This window comes from Pseudopodoces humilis, chromosome 3 (genome assembly GCF_049639895.1).
Source record: "Pseudopodoces humilis isolate 2021_Gansu_Grassland_sample_001 chromosome 3, ASM4963989v1, whole genome shotgun sequence".
Lineage (NCBI taxonomy): Eukaryota > Metazoa > Chordata > Aves > Passeriformes > Paridae > Pseudopodoces > Pseudopodoces humilis.
Window position 1 is genome coordinate 29017135 of NC_142202.1, and position 14934 is coordinate 29032068.

General features: G+C 40.4%; 1 protein-coding gene across 4 annotated transcripts in view; it reads right to left on the reverse strand.

Annotated features, from left to right (window-relative positions):
- The window catches only part of TTC7A (tetratricopeptide repeat domain 7A), a 206679-nt gene that overhangs the window by 114167 nt on the left and 77578 nt on the right, over positions 1-14934 (reverse strand). For all 4 annotated transcript variants that reach the window (XM_005532709.3, XM_014261259.2, XM_014261260.2 and 1 more), the window contains 3 exons: positions 11882-11939; positions 9174-9246; positions 2609-2769 (listed from right to left, as the gene is read on the reverse strand). In XM_005532709.3, the coding sequence (XP_005532766.1) occupies positions 2609-2769; positions 9174-9246; positions 11882-11939 (292 nt within the window). The remainder of the gene's footprint in view (positions 1-2608; positions 2770-9173; positions 9247-11881; positions 11940-14934) is intronic.

Genomic DNA, 14934 nt, shown 5'->3' on the forward strand with positions numbered 1-14934 from the left:
AGTTGTTGAGGGTTAAGTGTCCTCCTTTTAGTTCTGGCTCACCTGTGGAAATTTTACCCTTTAGTTGCGGGGGAAAAACCTCACTGCAGGTACTTGGTGGGTACTTGAGAAATACAGAGTTCAGCTGGGCCCAGGGGGAAAGGGGGCAGGAAAAGGCGGAGGGCGGGGACAGTTTGGCGGGCTTCTTCAGCTTCAGAGAAGGACACTTTGGGGCGCAGAGCTGTTGCTGAGAAGGGAATTCACCATCACCCAGATGGAGCTGCTGCTTCGTCTCCTTCTTCCCTCTTCGTTGGTGGCCTCGCACCCCCTGTCCTGCTGGGACGTGTGACAGTGCCAGCCATCGCCGCGGAGCTGCTGATACACCTCAGCCACCGGCCTGGGATCTCAGCTCGTCTCTGCTGGTTCCAGCTGAGTGTTCCTCGGAGCCCTGCAGGAGCACCGGGACTGCCCGCCCGAGGGGTTTGTGAAAACAAAGCCTCTCCTCCATCCCGTCTCAGCTGAGAAAGCTGTCCCGGGGTCCCTGGTTCTGTTTCCTTGTTATTTCTGTAGTTATTGTTTGTTTGTTTGCCTGGTTATACTAGTAAAGAACTGTTATTCCTATCCCCAGATCTCTGCCTGAAAGCCCCCTTGATTTCAAAATTATAATAATTCGGAGGGAGGGGGTCTACATTCTTTCATCCCAAGGGAGGCTCCTGCTCTCCCTAGCAGACACCTGTCTTCTAGAACCAAGACAATGAGTTACTTGCTGGCTGGTTAAGAGAAAGACCCACATGGAGACAGGACACACGGCACAGGGAAGCCAGCCTCTAGTCATCCATCCATGTGTACCTGTGAATGAGGCTCACTGTCAGCCTTATTATACACGCCTGTGCATGCAAGGAGCAAAGAGAAGCCCTTCCAAGGGCACACACTTTAGCAAGGCTGTGTCTAGGAGCAAGCATGAACCTGGGCCTTCACTACCAATACCAATTGTTTCTATCAAAAACAACCTATTCTTGGCAAAGGTCTTTGTGCACACCAAAATTCACACACACAGAAATGTAAGCAATAGTATTCTTTTCAGTTTTGGGGAAATCAGATTACCAGACAGCACAAAGGAACCCACCCAGCAGCCCTCCAAGCCACTCTGCATACAATGTTTGCTAAGTTTTGTCCTCCCCTGAAACATAGATAATCAGTAACTGCTGGGGGAAAGATCCAGGACATGATGGACCAGTTGGGTCAATCGGACAAGGCAAACACTCTTCTCCTGACATGAACAACCTCTTCCTCTGTCTTATGTATCTTTAGGTGTTTTTGTAGTCTTCAACAAACATCTGATCTCTGTACAATGTGACCTTTGACTGTATAAGGGTTTTTTATTATGTTTATTACTTTAAAACCTTAAAATACAATTCAGCAGCCACTGAATAGCCACTGGGCTATTTCCTGCTTTAGTCATACCTATGTTCACACTCTAAAGAGATGTTGGCATCATTTTAAGAGCATTTCCATTACTAATTTCCACTTCATTCTCAAAGATGTGCATTGACAGTCTTAGCTCCTCACATACACAAAGTAACTAACCTCAAAAACACAGGCAGCAAACCTCTTTTAAATGGCAACATGCAGCTTGCAATAAAAACATTATATGCTGATACAGCACCATAACTCTGACAGGCCCTAAAGCATTCAAGCTCACAGTCAGACAGTCTCACTCTTCCTTTGACCTTCCTTTGCTCTATTTAGACAATATTCCACTCAGCTTCTGGACTAAACCTGTGGAGGTTGCTCCCTCTTGCTCCCGAGAACACAGGCTATCTAAAGACAATGATGCACAGGTTTAGAACACCATTTAAGTACAGGCAGTTCCAAACGAAAGTAGGTTTTTCACCAATGCAGTAGGATTTTCTGCAGTTTGGTGGAGAAACTCAGCTAGTATGAAATCACCAGAGAATATTACAGTAGCTTTAATTTTTGCACAGAACAGACAAATTAATTGTTTTGAAAGGTCATGACAGTAAATTGCATGGAATTCAATTTACCTCCCTCAGATGGATGAAGGTCTGAGTCAAACATAGAACAGGGGAAGCCTTTGCCTCCAAGAAGTCTGTGCTGATTCAACCTACTCCTAAGCAGATAAATCATAAATCATCCTTCCTCTCAGCTATACATTATCACAGCTTGTGATTTTCAAATGATCTTTTTCCACAGCTGTCATACTGCAGCAAATTGTGTCATAGATGAGCATCAAAACAATGGTCAATGCAAGAAAAAGTTGGTTTTAAGCAGGAAGTTACCAAATACAAAATTATTTGTGATACAGACACTGTCACAGTTGTATCATGCTCATTTCTCCACATCTAAAGTGAAATACAAAAAACTACAGGGAGATGTACAGGAAACAACACCATCAGCATAATACAGAAAGACAAGTACTGGAAAAGAAAGCAAGCATAACGGTTACAGAAAGACTGTGAAGACAGTAAAAGAATACCCTCTCCAGGAGGAGAGTGACACATCAGCAACGCATGCAATTTAACAGGCTCCCCTGTGTATAACTGCAAACAACAAAGCTAGTGAGCATTTCATTCCTGACTGGAGTATGGCACCAGGCAACGACTCTTACCTAAAGCTTTCTGGGTATTCAGCAACAGCCATGTTGATAACATCCAATGCATGCTGATAGTGCTTCTGAGATGAAAAGAGGAGGGCCAGTAGATGAAGTGAATTCATGTCATCTTTGCACAGTTGCAGGGCTTCTTGAAGATGGTCTATAGCATCAGAAATCTAGGAGGAGGTGGGGTGGAAATAAGATAACACATCACTTCTTCAGTCCTACATTATACCCCAAAAATGTGAGCAAATGGAGTAATTAGAGATTCTGAAGAAGTTCTACTTAGGCACCTTATACTATCAAAACAGGCTGCCAGAATTAACAGACTGTACCGCTTGAAAAAAACCTACACAGTCTAGAGAAAAAAGTCTGCAGCATTACTAAATCACTGCTTATAAACAAGAGCAACAGACCTGATCCAATCAATCCCCTCATTCTTTAGCATGGTGATTCTATGCTGTAAACAGATCTACCACAGAGGCCCAACTCTCAGCTCCATTTTCCAGGATGGGTGGCTGGCTCTTCACCTGGGGGTGAGCATGACATATCTCTGCTGTGTTTTGTCTCTCATAATGGATGTACAAAGCCTTTCATGATTTGGATCAATAACATACCCTTGAATGTTCATGGGTAAAAGAATCAGGATTTAAAATGCTGTCAGAAAAAGAAATGTATTTGCAAGCAGTGATATGAAGAGCAGTCCTGACAGTCACAGCAGCAGCAGCATGTTATTAGAACCAAGTCTCACTTGGCAGGAAACAACTATAATGAATGCAAGTATATCACATGCTCTTTGTGATCCAGTACATTATTTCATGCTATCTGTTCAAAAGGCAACTTCTTAGCAGATTTTCATTTGTTTGTTTACCAGTAAGCTTTATGTTGAGGATTTTCTTTAAGATTCTCTAGTGTCTGAAATTACTGTTACGCAAATTATTTCATTTCTGTGGCTCTGAAAATCTGTAGAAAACAAAGCATGAAAGCGTATAAATTTATTTTCCTTATGTATGCTTCCCTGCTCCTTCTCTTAATAGATGGAGAATGTACTTCCTTCTTTCCCACTATGAGAGCTTCCCCTCTAGCAAAGCTTTACAGAGAACTACCCTGGCATACCACCAGTGTCAAATTCCCACCACCTCCACAGACCTCTCACAAAAACAAGTAGCACACAACTAAGGAAAGAAACAATTACACTGCCTGCAGCTACAACAGAAGTTACTGATTATCTAGATCCCACGTATCCTTCTGGGAGCCGGGTATATTCTGTTCATAGGACAACTCTATCCTAATGTCCAAGTGACATTTCTCTCTTGCTGTGCACACACGAGCCATGGTAATTAACTACTCTATTACACTGGTGACTCCATGCAAGCCTGGAGATCAGCGTGACTTCTCCAGACATAAGTCCAAACTGGCATCTGGCCCACACCGTCAAAACTGCTGAATGTCCTGGCTTGGATTCAGGCTGGGATATATGACTGAGTGCTCAGCTTTAGTGAATTACTGCTTGTCAGTGGAGCTACTTTAACCACATGTGTTATTAAAGCCCATTGCAAAGGTAAACAGGTTGGCTTAAATCACCCATGCTCCCTCAGCAGTTTACTAGAACACATTTTCATACAATGTAAAAATTCTAGCAATGATAAGACAACTTGGAGCCAGGACAAGACAGTGATGGGCCCATATGTGCCTGTCCACAGAGCTTATTATTAGATATACCAGAGATATATAAATTTGACTTGCTAAAACAAATTGCTGTCAAGACTTCTTGCACTCCGGACTAAAAACCCCTTCTATTTCTTTCTATTTCTCTGTCCCAGAGCAGCACAAGTACTCATAAAGAAAATAGAAGTTTGGGGAAAAGTCCATTAGAAGAGAAAGAAAACATGCAAACCTAACAACTGGAGGAGACTTGGAACAACCTGTTACAGATGATCCTGTTTTGAGCAGGGATTGAACTGGGTCATCTCTACAGGTCCTCTTCAAACTATTCTATGATTAAGACTAGGGTAGGGGATCCTAATTTGCTAGTATGAATCAGACAAAGAATAACACTTGTAACTAATGCCTTTACTGAGGGACTTCAAAACTTCAGGAGTACCTGACCTTACTCGCATATGAATGTGCAAACTGAGACTTTACTTTATGTGTTGAAAGGGACTCAGCATCAAAATGCAGGTAGGTCCATACACCTAAGAGAGCCTGGTGATCCAAGAAGCTCTCTGACTGTTGCAACATACATGAAATAGAGCAACAAAAAAGTAAGTTCTGGTCACTCCTGCAAACCTTTGCCTGCTGGACATGCAACCACATAGTGCGGAAAGAGATGTCATCTAAAGCAATTCTTTTCAGTAGCATGAGCCTGCAATGGTTTCATCTCATTTCATCACTTCCCTCTAGTACCATCAGAGTCACAGGCAATGGCTGGTTTTGAAAATTAATAATGTTTCCCTGGCATCTAACTTGAGTCCAAAAAGCTCCTTAGTGCTGTAACACCATTAGTAGCCTACACAGTACTGCTGCATAATTAGAAACAGTGGACAAAAATAATATGAACTCTATGCCTTTAAGAAAGCATTTTGTGAAACAACAACCTGCAATAGACCAGATGCAATGAAATACAAACTAAATTTTCAGATCAACAGAAGCAAAATATTTGGCAGCAGTCGACACAAACTTCTTTTGAAAGATGTATTTTTATTTAAGTAACTATATAAGCTGAGAAAGATGGAAGCTGGCACCCAAGATGGCATCCTGAAACATCAGGGCTTTACCAGAGGCAGGCTGCTATTTAAAATTCCCTACAAGTACTGCATTTAAAATAATCTCATTTCAGGTGGACTGAAAGTCTAAGTAGGGCCTGCAATTTGAAAAAGTTACAGTTCCCCGACTTATCATTCTGTTAACAAATATACCCATGTTTTGCATGGCACACAGGTATCTTCACATTACACTGATTAGGAAGCAAAGATGCTGCAGTAGGCCAGAAATAGCATCTTGCCATCTTGCAGCATTACCAAAATAATGCCACAATGTGGATTGTTTAGGCTGCCTCTTATATAGTAGGATTTCAATAATGCTATATGTCTCCTTGAAAACAATGATAGTATGTCACAATTATAGGTATAAAAAGGGAAACAGAATGAGTTTGACAGTAACTAACAGTAGAATGAACTTGGATAGTTAAAATGGTAAATGAAGCAGGAGCTCTTAAAGGAATTTTCAGGCCCTGTAATTTCTTATCAGTTGACAGTTACACTTAATTAATCATTAAAACTACCCACTCCACCTCTTTTTATAGCATGGAAAGGAGTAAGCTTTACTGACTGGCAAGTGCTTCCATTGAAAACAGACTTGCTACAGTCCACCAGAACCTCGGGAAAGCAGGGGTAGACACTTCTATGGGTTATTACTTAGTTCTTAGCCATTCTTGATCACCAGAGCAATCTAGACTAGGATGTAGGCAGAAAAGGAGCATGTTGCTGTTCAGCAGAGGAGGTAGTTGCTGGTCTGGGAAAAAGACAGACCAGAACTACCTACATTCAAGCAGCCACTGAAAGAAGCACTTCTTGAATACCTCCTTAGATAGAGCTCCTCTTCTGGGGCAGAGACAGCAGTCTTTCCTTCTTGAAACTAAAATAAAAACTGGGCAAAACAGGCAAAATATTTTTTCTGGTCTCTTAACTGATGTTTATCTTAGTGGTACACCCAGACACTTGGGAAGGAAGTAGGTGTTTTCTGGATAGTGCCACTTGAAACCTGAGGTCTGTTCGAAATCCACAGGAAACTGGTGAGACTTACAGTGCACAGCTGCTGACCCTTAGTCATCATTCCTTTCTCACTTTAATGAAAAGAAAGGTTAGATTTAATCAGGTATTAAAATGGTATGAAGACTATGTATGTTTTGAGAAATCCAATACTGATCTACATGGCAGTCAAGGTCACAACCGCCACCACTCCCCAAAAATCCAGAATCAACACTTAAAAGTAACAAGACTGCTGCTGACACTACAGAGTCATTTCCATAGAAACTGGTCTGCTAAAAAACAAGGCAATGCATTAAAATCAGTGAGCTTTAAAATGTGCATTCTACCTTGTTTTTGCTGATCCAAGTGCTGTTACCACAGAAACAGGAAAAGTAGCCAAACCAGCCACTGAGAGTTGGGAGCTACAAGTCTCATTTGTCTCTTGGCTTGGCCAGCTGCCAGCCAGGCATTGCAGGTGGAGGTACCCACTGCAGCAGGTACGGACCTTGTTCTCCTGGCACTTCAGCTCAGGGGGAAAACCAGACTGAGAGACCCTCCTCACAGAACAGGTTATTCTACACTGTTTGGCTGAAAAATCCACTAAAACACTCTGGGGCTGATGTAGACCCTCCAAGTCTTCCCAGTGGCTTCAGTGGTCTTTAAGACACAGGTGCACACACAAAGCTCATCATCATAATTTTTTATCTTGGTTGCTGGTGGTTTCAAATGCCAATGCTGCATGAACCTTTTATAACCATTTCTCTTCTTGTCACATCCTCATCTCATGTCAGAGGGATGCTTATGTTTTTCCATTTCCCCTTTGCCTTGCCCTGTAGTGACAGAGACAAGTGCTATTGGAAATATTTTACAGCCTTGCAAGGAAGATGAATTGCTCCAGCTTTGCTTGGCACTCTACTGGTTAGTTGCCTCTCTTGCTTTGTTCCATGAAAACACTCTCTTATCTATGTAAGCTGATACCTGTGTTTTTCAATGCTGGGTACAGTTACATCTTTTATTGACTCTGACTATGGGAACAAAAAGACTTGTTTGTTGAGAAAAACATTCAGGTATTATATTATAACCTACTATGTAGAAAAGGCCTCATTTATTTGTATTATAGCATTGCCTGAAGAAAGCCCTAACTGTGATGTTCAATAGTTAATGCAATCTATCAAAAAAATATATCATTTATCTTTCAGTTAATCAGAAAGATAACATATTAGATACTTTAAATAATTAAGGATATTAAAAATGCATTAGAAAATGTTTATAATTAAGTAAACTGGCAAAAGAAGAGGAGGCTATTTTACAGCAGTCTAAAAATAAAGATATCTCAGGTATCTCCTCTCTGTCCAAGCATGTGTTAAAGATTTATATCTCACTTGATGGGAGAAGAGCATGAGCACCATCGCAGGGGTCAGGCTGACACTACATAATACACTGAGATCATATAGCTGTGGGAGTAGAGGAGACTGGCACAACACCAAGGATGAAAACATATAGGTGAACTAGACAAAAGAGGAGAGTGAACACAGAGACAAGAGACTGAATGGGAAGAACAGGAGGGAAGGGAAATGCAACAAGAAAGACGAAACAACACTGCAAAGACAGGCTACAAACAGAGAAAAAGAAAGGGTAATGACTTAAAATGCCAGTAACAGTGAAAACAACAAAAAAACAATGACTACAAAAACATTTTATTTTATTTTTCAGGATAGCAGCTGAAAAGCTGTAATGCTTTTACTAAAGGCAACCAGAAGAGGCAGCAGACAGACAATCTCCCTATGAGGCAAATGCTGAGAGAGAAAAAAGGGTAGCTGGGTGCTTTTTAATGAAAGACCCTGAGCAAACCGCATCATAAAGCAGCCAGTAGGCAGATGAGAAAGTTAAATAAGCCATTTTAATTATCATTTCTTATTGCAGGCTCACAGCACACTGCTCTCATTATGAAAGGGCTACAAAAGTGACATTATCAAGAGGGTGCTCTCTTGGAACAATTAGTTTAACCTAATGAACCCACAGATCCACTCTTAGCTCAGGAAAGCAAGAAATACACAACTGTTCAACTCCATTTTGTAAACTAAGGAGAGAAAACTGCAGCAAGAAGAAGGCCTGCCAAAGAAAGAAACTACAATGATGAAATTTCAAATCTAGCTGGAGAGGTATTTAAAAAACAAAGCTGCTCCAATAAGGACTTTAGCTTTTAAACAGAAAGGACAAAGAAATAAAACATGCCAATTTTAAGAAAGAGGGGCAGAAAAATAAAGCACAACCCAAATGGTTGGGTTTTTTTCCTGAAAGGCAGCGCAGAGCATTTGCTGATCAGCTTCATTTTTATGAGTTAACACCTGCAGCAGCATTCAAATGCCAAGTAATCCCACTCACTGCAGAGCTCCAGCACACATCAAAGACTAACGTCAAATGTGTTCAAGTATCAAATAAAGCAATCCCAGCATGGGGAGCACACAATCTGGCATGATACGGAATCGGGCAGTAATGGGAGAGCCTCTGGAGCAGTCTACAGTGGGACACAGTGTGATACCTACAGAACAGGAATAAACACCTTGCTCATCCCACACATACAAGGCTGCTCCAAGACTGCTCAGGAGTTAGAGCAGAACACATTCCCTAGGGAAGGTCGTTCCACATGCTAAAGAATTATTATTTTTAGAATAAGAATTAAAAAATATTTTACATAAATGTATTCTGACTGCTTGTTACTGGTTACAATGCAGGAAGGATAGGACCCTGTTTAGCAAGCCTGGGTCTTGTTCAATTGGACTGCCCTTCCACCCTCCTGTGACTCGGTGATTTCCAAATATTTCACATACCTGTCTGACAAGAGCCAGCTGCAGTGACAGGTAAAGGATGATTTGGTGATCTTCGGGGGCCAGGTCACGTGCTCTTTAAGGACAACCACACAATAAAAAAAGAAAAGCGACTGTTAGATTGCGCTTTGCAGAGCTCCTTCACCATGAGTCAAATAAGCACAGAACAAAACCCAGTCTTTCCCCACAGAAAACTAGTCCAGTAATGGAGAAGCACACAAATTAGATAAAAAGCAGAACAGTGCTGGCCTGGCTAAGCCAGAATCCCAGGAAAAAGTATGAGAAACACAGCTGCCAGGGTGTTATACAAGTTACATGATCTTTTTTAAAATACCACTTAACATTTTGGAACTTGGATAACCAATATAGAAAAAGTAGCTCTGAGCTCATAATAAACCCAACAAAGCATTATTTTAAGTTATTTAGGTGATGGTCATAGTTGTCTAACTTGTTCCTGTACTGCCACTTTTAAAACATTAAGAGAGGGCTAGGTTAGCACTGAAAAAGTCACTGTGAGCATGTAGAGGACTAAAGATCAGAAGCCTGTGACACAAGCTGATGCTCAAACACATAAAACATTCTCCACTCTGCAGCTTCTAGTTTAATTTTTGACCGTAGACTCCTAATTTGGAAAGGGAAGACATAGAGGGAGGAACTATTTGATGACAGGAACCAGTGGATTCTCTCTCCTTGTGACTCACAGAGCTCACTCATAGTTCTGCAGCACAGGGAAGTCATTTCACATGGGAGAAATGGGGAAGAGGAAGTTCCCTCATAGCCAATTAACATTCCTGACCTCTTTCTGGGCTTCGTTCCAGGACACCAGGGAAACTTGCACCTGCATTGCCAGCCCTCAAGTGTGCACAATTAATGTCCTTATGAGGGAGAAAGGACAGGCTAACAACACTGATGGTTAAAAAAACCATGCCAGAACTATTGATTTGCTCATAATAAACAAGTAACAATAAAATAATTCCTTCAGGTCAAACCATGGCTTGAGACATCATGCATATTCTTCAAAAAGAGGTGAAAAAACAAGGAAGGTAAAAAAAGGAAAGAAACCAAACTTAAGCATTTAGAAAAACACTAGCAATCAGCTCACTATCACATTCCTGTTGGCTGAAGTTTGAGTAACTACTGTTTGGCAAGAAGCTTGTCTGCCTCCTAGATAGAGTTAAGATACCATGAAAACAAGTCACCGACAATGGGAAAGGTCAAAGGATAAAAAAACCCCAAAAGTTCAAAAGCAGAGCAGTACCACAATTCCTTAAAATTGGTCAGAAGTTAATGTATGACAATGGAGTCCACAAACTAGTGTGACTTAAAAGTTCAAATACACTCCTGATCCAAATACTGAATCAATAAATGGCTTTTAAAATTTTTCTCTCTCAGACCTCCATAAGGCAAATATCCAGAATTGTATCTGTGGTTTCAGTTCTTGCACTCACTACAAAACCAGTGTAAGACAAACATGTTGGGCTCCTTCTTGGTCAGCATCAGCAAAACATTTAAGATCCTTTAACGTTGTTCAAATTGCTAAACTTGTACTTTGAGATACCAAAGATCTCAAGTTTTCTTCACTTATGTAATTATGACCACAACAAACTTAGATACTTCAGCCCAAGACTTAGAATGTCACAGTATTATCACAGTACAGCTGGTCTGGACTGGACAAAGTAAATCTGACCATAACACAAATCTAATTCAGTAGCCTAGCTCATGTCTGAACACGTCCCTGGATAAGTCATAGGGGACCTTCGGCCAGACCCATTCAAGATGAGAAGCAAGCACATCACTGGCCAGGAAGCTGAGCAGGGAGAGAAATATCAGCCAATGTCTGTCTGGCCCAGAAAATTTGAATTGGGTATTTAAGTGAGTTCTGAATAATAAATGAGGCTGTTTTGTCTCATGAGCACCTGGAGCATGAGTCGTGAGTTTTGTCTCCCCACCCACGGCGGCACATTACATTAGCCCGCATAAACTTCCATTTAATTGCTATCTGTAGTCTGTAGGCATCTACGTTTACAGTGGGTTGGACAGCAGAATGGACAAAAATAGGTTTAAATCAAGCAGTTCTACTTGAGGTCTCAAGCGTAGTTACACAAGAGTGTAATCTGCAGTTGCTTCCAGGGTGGAGCCATTTTAACAGTTTTCCCCAAAACTACAGGGATTAAGGAGAGGTGAGTGGTGCCTGCTTTGTACCACTAGCTCTGGAATCTCCTCTTCCAACAACAGCTCATGTAAACACTCATTAGGACAGCAATTATTCTCTCCCCTCAATGCACTGGTGCCAGGTAACCCCATAGCTGCCTACACTCTGACGGTGAAGGTACTTTCCCACCATGAAGGAAATAAGATTTTAAGCCTGCTTCATACAGGAATTGAGACAAAATTAGCTTTCCACGTTTGGCAGCTGGCATCATGTGAGGAAGCTGCATCTCCCAGCACTGTAGATCTCACTGCAGCTAATTTGGGGCTAAGGTTTTTTCTCTAGGGTGGCAGAACAGTACTCTTACCTTGGATATTCAATCAAATAATCACTGCATTTAGCCATCACAAAAATGGTTTTGACAGACTACTGATGAAATCTAATGAACTGTATTCAAACTTTCCAGCAAGGAACGCAGAGGAAAAAGAAACATAAAAAGAAAAATTCTTCTGAATTTGTGAAAAAAATACACAGTGCAAGTATCTGCAAAATTCCTACTCACCTCTCCAAAGTCTGAAGTGCTTTCTTGTTTAATTCATCCTGAGTGCTCTTTAGAGTAGCTGTAGGACAAGATACCATGCCATATAAGAGTTCATTCAATGTTTCAGATTAAAAAAAATAAATGTATAGAGTATTTCAAATTGGGAGTGTAAACACTGTGGAAATCTGTGTGTGAAATGTGCAGGTGCTCATTTTGAGCATTTGAATTCTCAAGTTCATTTTTATTAAAGATTATTTTATGTCCTTTGTTTGAAATACTGAAGCATTTTTTTATTTACATATGCCACTGATCGGGGCTGGGAGAAGGGGCCAAACACTAACTAGATATTACATACCAAGAAGGTAACAGGCCCTCAGCCAGGCTGCTGCAAATGCTAGAAGCAGTAATCTGCAGCACATTCTGACTCAGATACAGACAGCCCCCACCACCATCTTCATGTTGGAAGGTGCTGCAGGTTGAACAGGGAACACCAGCAGCTGAACTCACAGCTCTGTGACAAAACAATACCATCTTTGAGACCACAACAGAATTTTTAGGTTACTTCAGATGTGGCATTAGCCACTAATGCCCTTCTTCCATGCCTCTAATTGCTTGACTAATGGATCCTGCTCAGTATGCACACATATCAATGTATAAATTAATTCCTACCTAAAACCAGAAAAGGAGAGAAGAATCAAGCTCTTGTTATACTTGGGTATCATAAGATATCATCATCAAGATCAACAGGAACATAATAAGAGCTTAAAGGAACATGTCTTTCTCAGATCCAAAATATCTGGAAACCTAATGATGGTTTTTAGAAATGCATCAGCTATCTTGTTCTGGTTCTTAGGTTTTCGGATTTTGCACAGCAGTTGTTTCTTGTTCTGCATATCCTGAAATTGAGAGCTATTGACCAACAGCATAAGGAAGTGATGATGAGCAGTTAATCCATCAGCAAACATAACCCATGAACATATCTGATTTGATACATCAAGTCAGTGTATGCTCCAAAATAGAAAGTTACTAAGTAGCATATAATAATGCAGCAAATCCAGTGAAATTCAAGTATTTTAATACTTAAATATACTTTTATACTTAAAGGGGGTTTTTAAGAAAGACAGAGGGTTATTTTTTTACCAGGTCCTACAGTGATAGGACAAGGAGTAATGGTTTTAAACTAGTAGTTTTAAACTACTTCAATGAGACTTACTTCAAGAAACATGTAATTAAACATTAAGAATAACGAAGCTACCCAGCGTAAGTTTCTGGAAGTATTACTTCCTACAGGAGCTTTTTTCAAGCCACAAAGAAAAGGCTTTAATACAACTCCTCAGTGCCTTTGTTACACAGGAGGAGAAATAATTACTAAAAGGTTATATTAAATAAGAGAGCCTAACTTGGATGGAAGGCGGTACGCTTTAGAAGGCAATTGGTCAAATATCTCTGAAACACTTAGCTACCATTGAAAATACTGATTAACTGAAAGTCATCTCAACTGGAAAGTTACAGGAATCCCACATATACACACAGAGATGTATGACTTGTCTGCATATGTCAGTAAGAACTGGTATAAATACAATGATAAACAAGATTGACAACATGAGGTAGGATTACATCACAGAAATGCTGTCTTTCAGCATGTTCTAGCTTTGCTTCCTCACTGTCCTATGCTATTTTTAACAATGCTAATGAAAAATGTCTTGCTAGTGCAAATTTGACATTTTCCATGAAAACACAGTTCCATATTCATGACCATCATATGTATGCTTTTGAAGGACTTAATCAATTTTATTAAAATATAGTCTGCAAGATGAAAATATCCTCTTCCTATTTCCCTCAAATAACTGAGTGACTTGTCCTGTTGCCTTAAGAGCTAGAGATACAATGAGAAGGCAGATATATTCCACTGCTTCAAAACATAAATCAGAGGCTAATCTGAAGATAATCCAAGGCAGTAGTTGTGAAGACTGCTTGTTTTACATTAAAAAGGACACAATATTGAACTTGTCTCTTGAAAATGCAAGAAATTTCCAGAAGTGTTTTCAACTCATATTTTGCTGCACCAAAGTATCTTTAGAGACAGAGTACAGAACATGCCTCTCCTACTCCATTCCTCGGAAACCACCTTCTTTACATACTGAAGTTTACAAAGAGATTGTAAGGGGCTAACATAGAAAACCTATCTCTGAAAATTGTCTCTGGGATCTTGTATTGCTTTAGAACAGTTTAAACTATGTCTAGGCAAAATTCCTTTAAAACTAGGCTGTTAAGCAGAACTCTATCCCTAGTGGACTTAAAATATATTATATATATATATAAGAAAATTCAGACTAGGAAGGACATAATTTTTGACATGAACTTTCTAGGGACAACTACTCTGAGGCAGAGAAATGGAGAACAGGAGAAAGCTGCAGTGCCTGTTAGCCTCCATAGTGAAAAGCAGTTCTCAGAACAGCTGATCAGATATGGCTGGCTGAAAATCTACACCAACTTGCGCTACTGAAGAGCACAAGAACATTTTCTCATACAGATGCCTTGCAGAATTCTGGTGTAAGTTTCAAGGCCTGCATATTCCATGACAATGTATTAGAGCAATTTATCTTTGATTCAGGCTTCTTTGCTGGAGGAAGTTGGTTTGTTTCCATGGAACCTATCCAACAGAAAAGCCATTGTTTGCAAGAGGGCAGGACTGCCAAAATTATTAGGAAACACACCAGCTCAGCCATTATCCAAAGAAAATGTGTTAGAAGTCGTCTACCTGTGTTAGAACCCATAGAATAAACAAAGATTGCTCCCACCTGTGAGCTTGATGAAGGTCAGAGCTAGAACTCTCTCAAATACTTCAAGCTCTTCTGACTACGAAGCACCAATTCTGCAGGAACCCCTTGTCCATTCATTCAAGATCCAAGTAAACAGATTAAAATAAAACACTTCTTACATTCAGTGGTCTGTTTCTAGTCAACATCCACATGTACCGTTTTATCTTGTTTACTTCTAAGTAAAATAAACAACATCACAGAAAGGTTGAATCTCTGTGGGGTATCAGTATCACACCAGGAACTGAAGCGAGG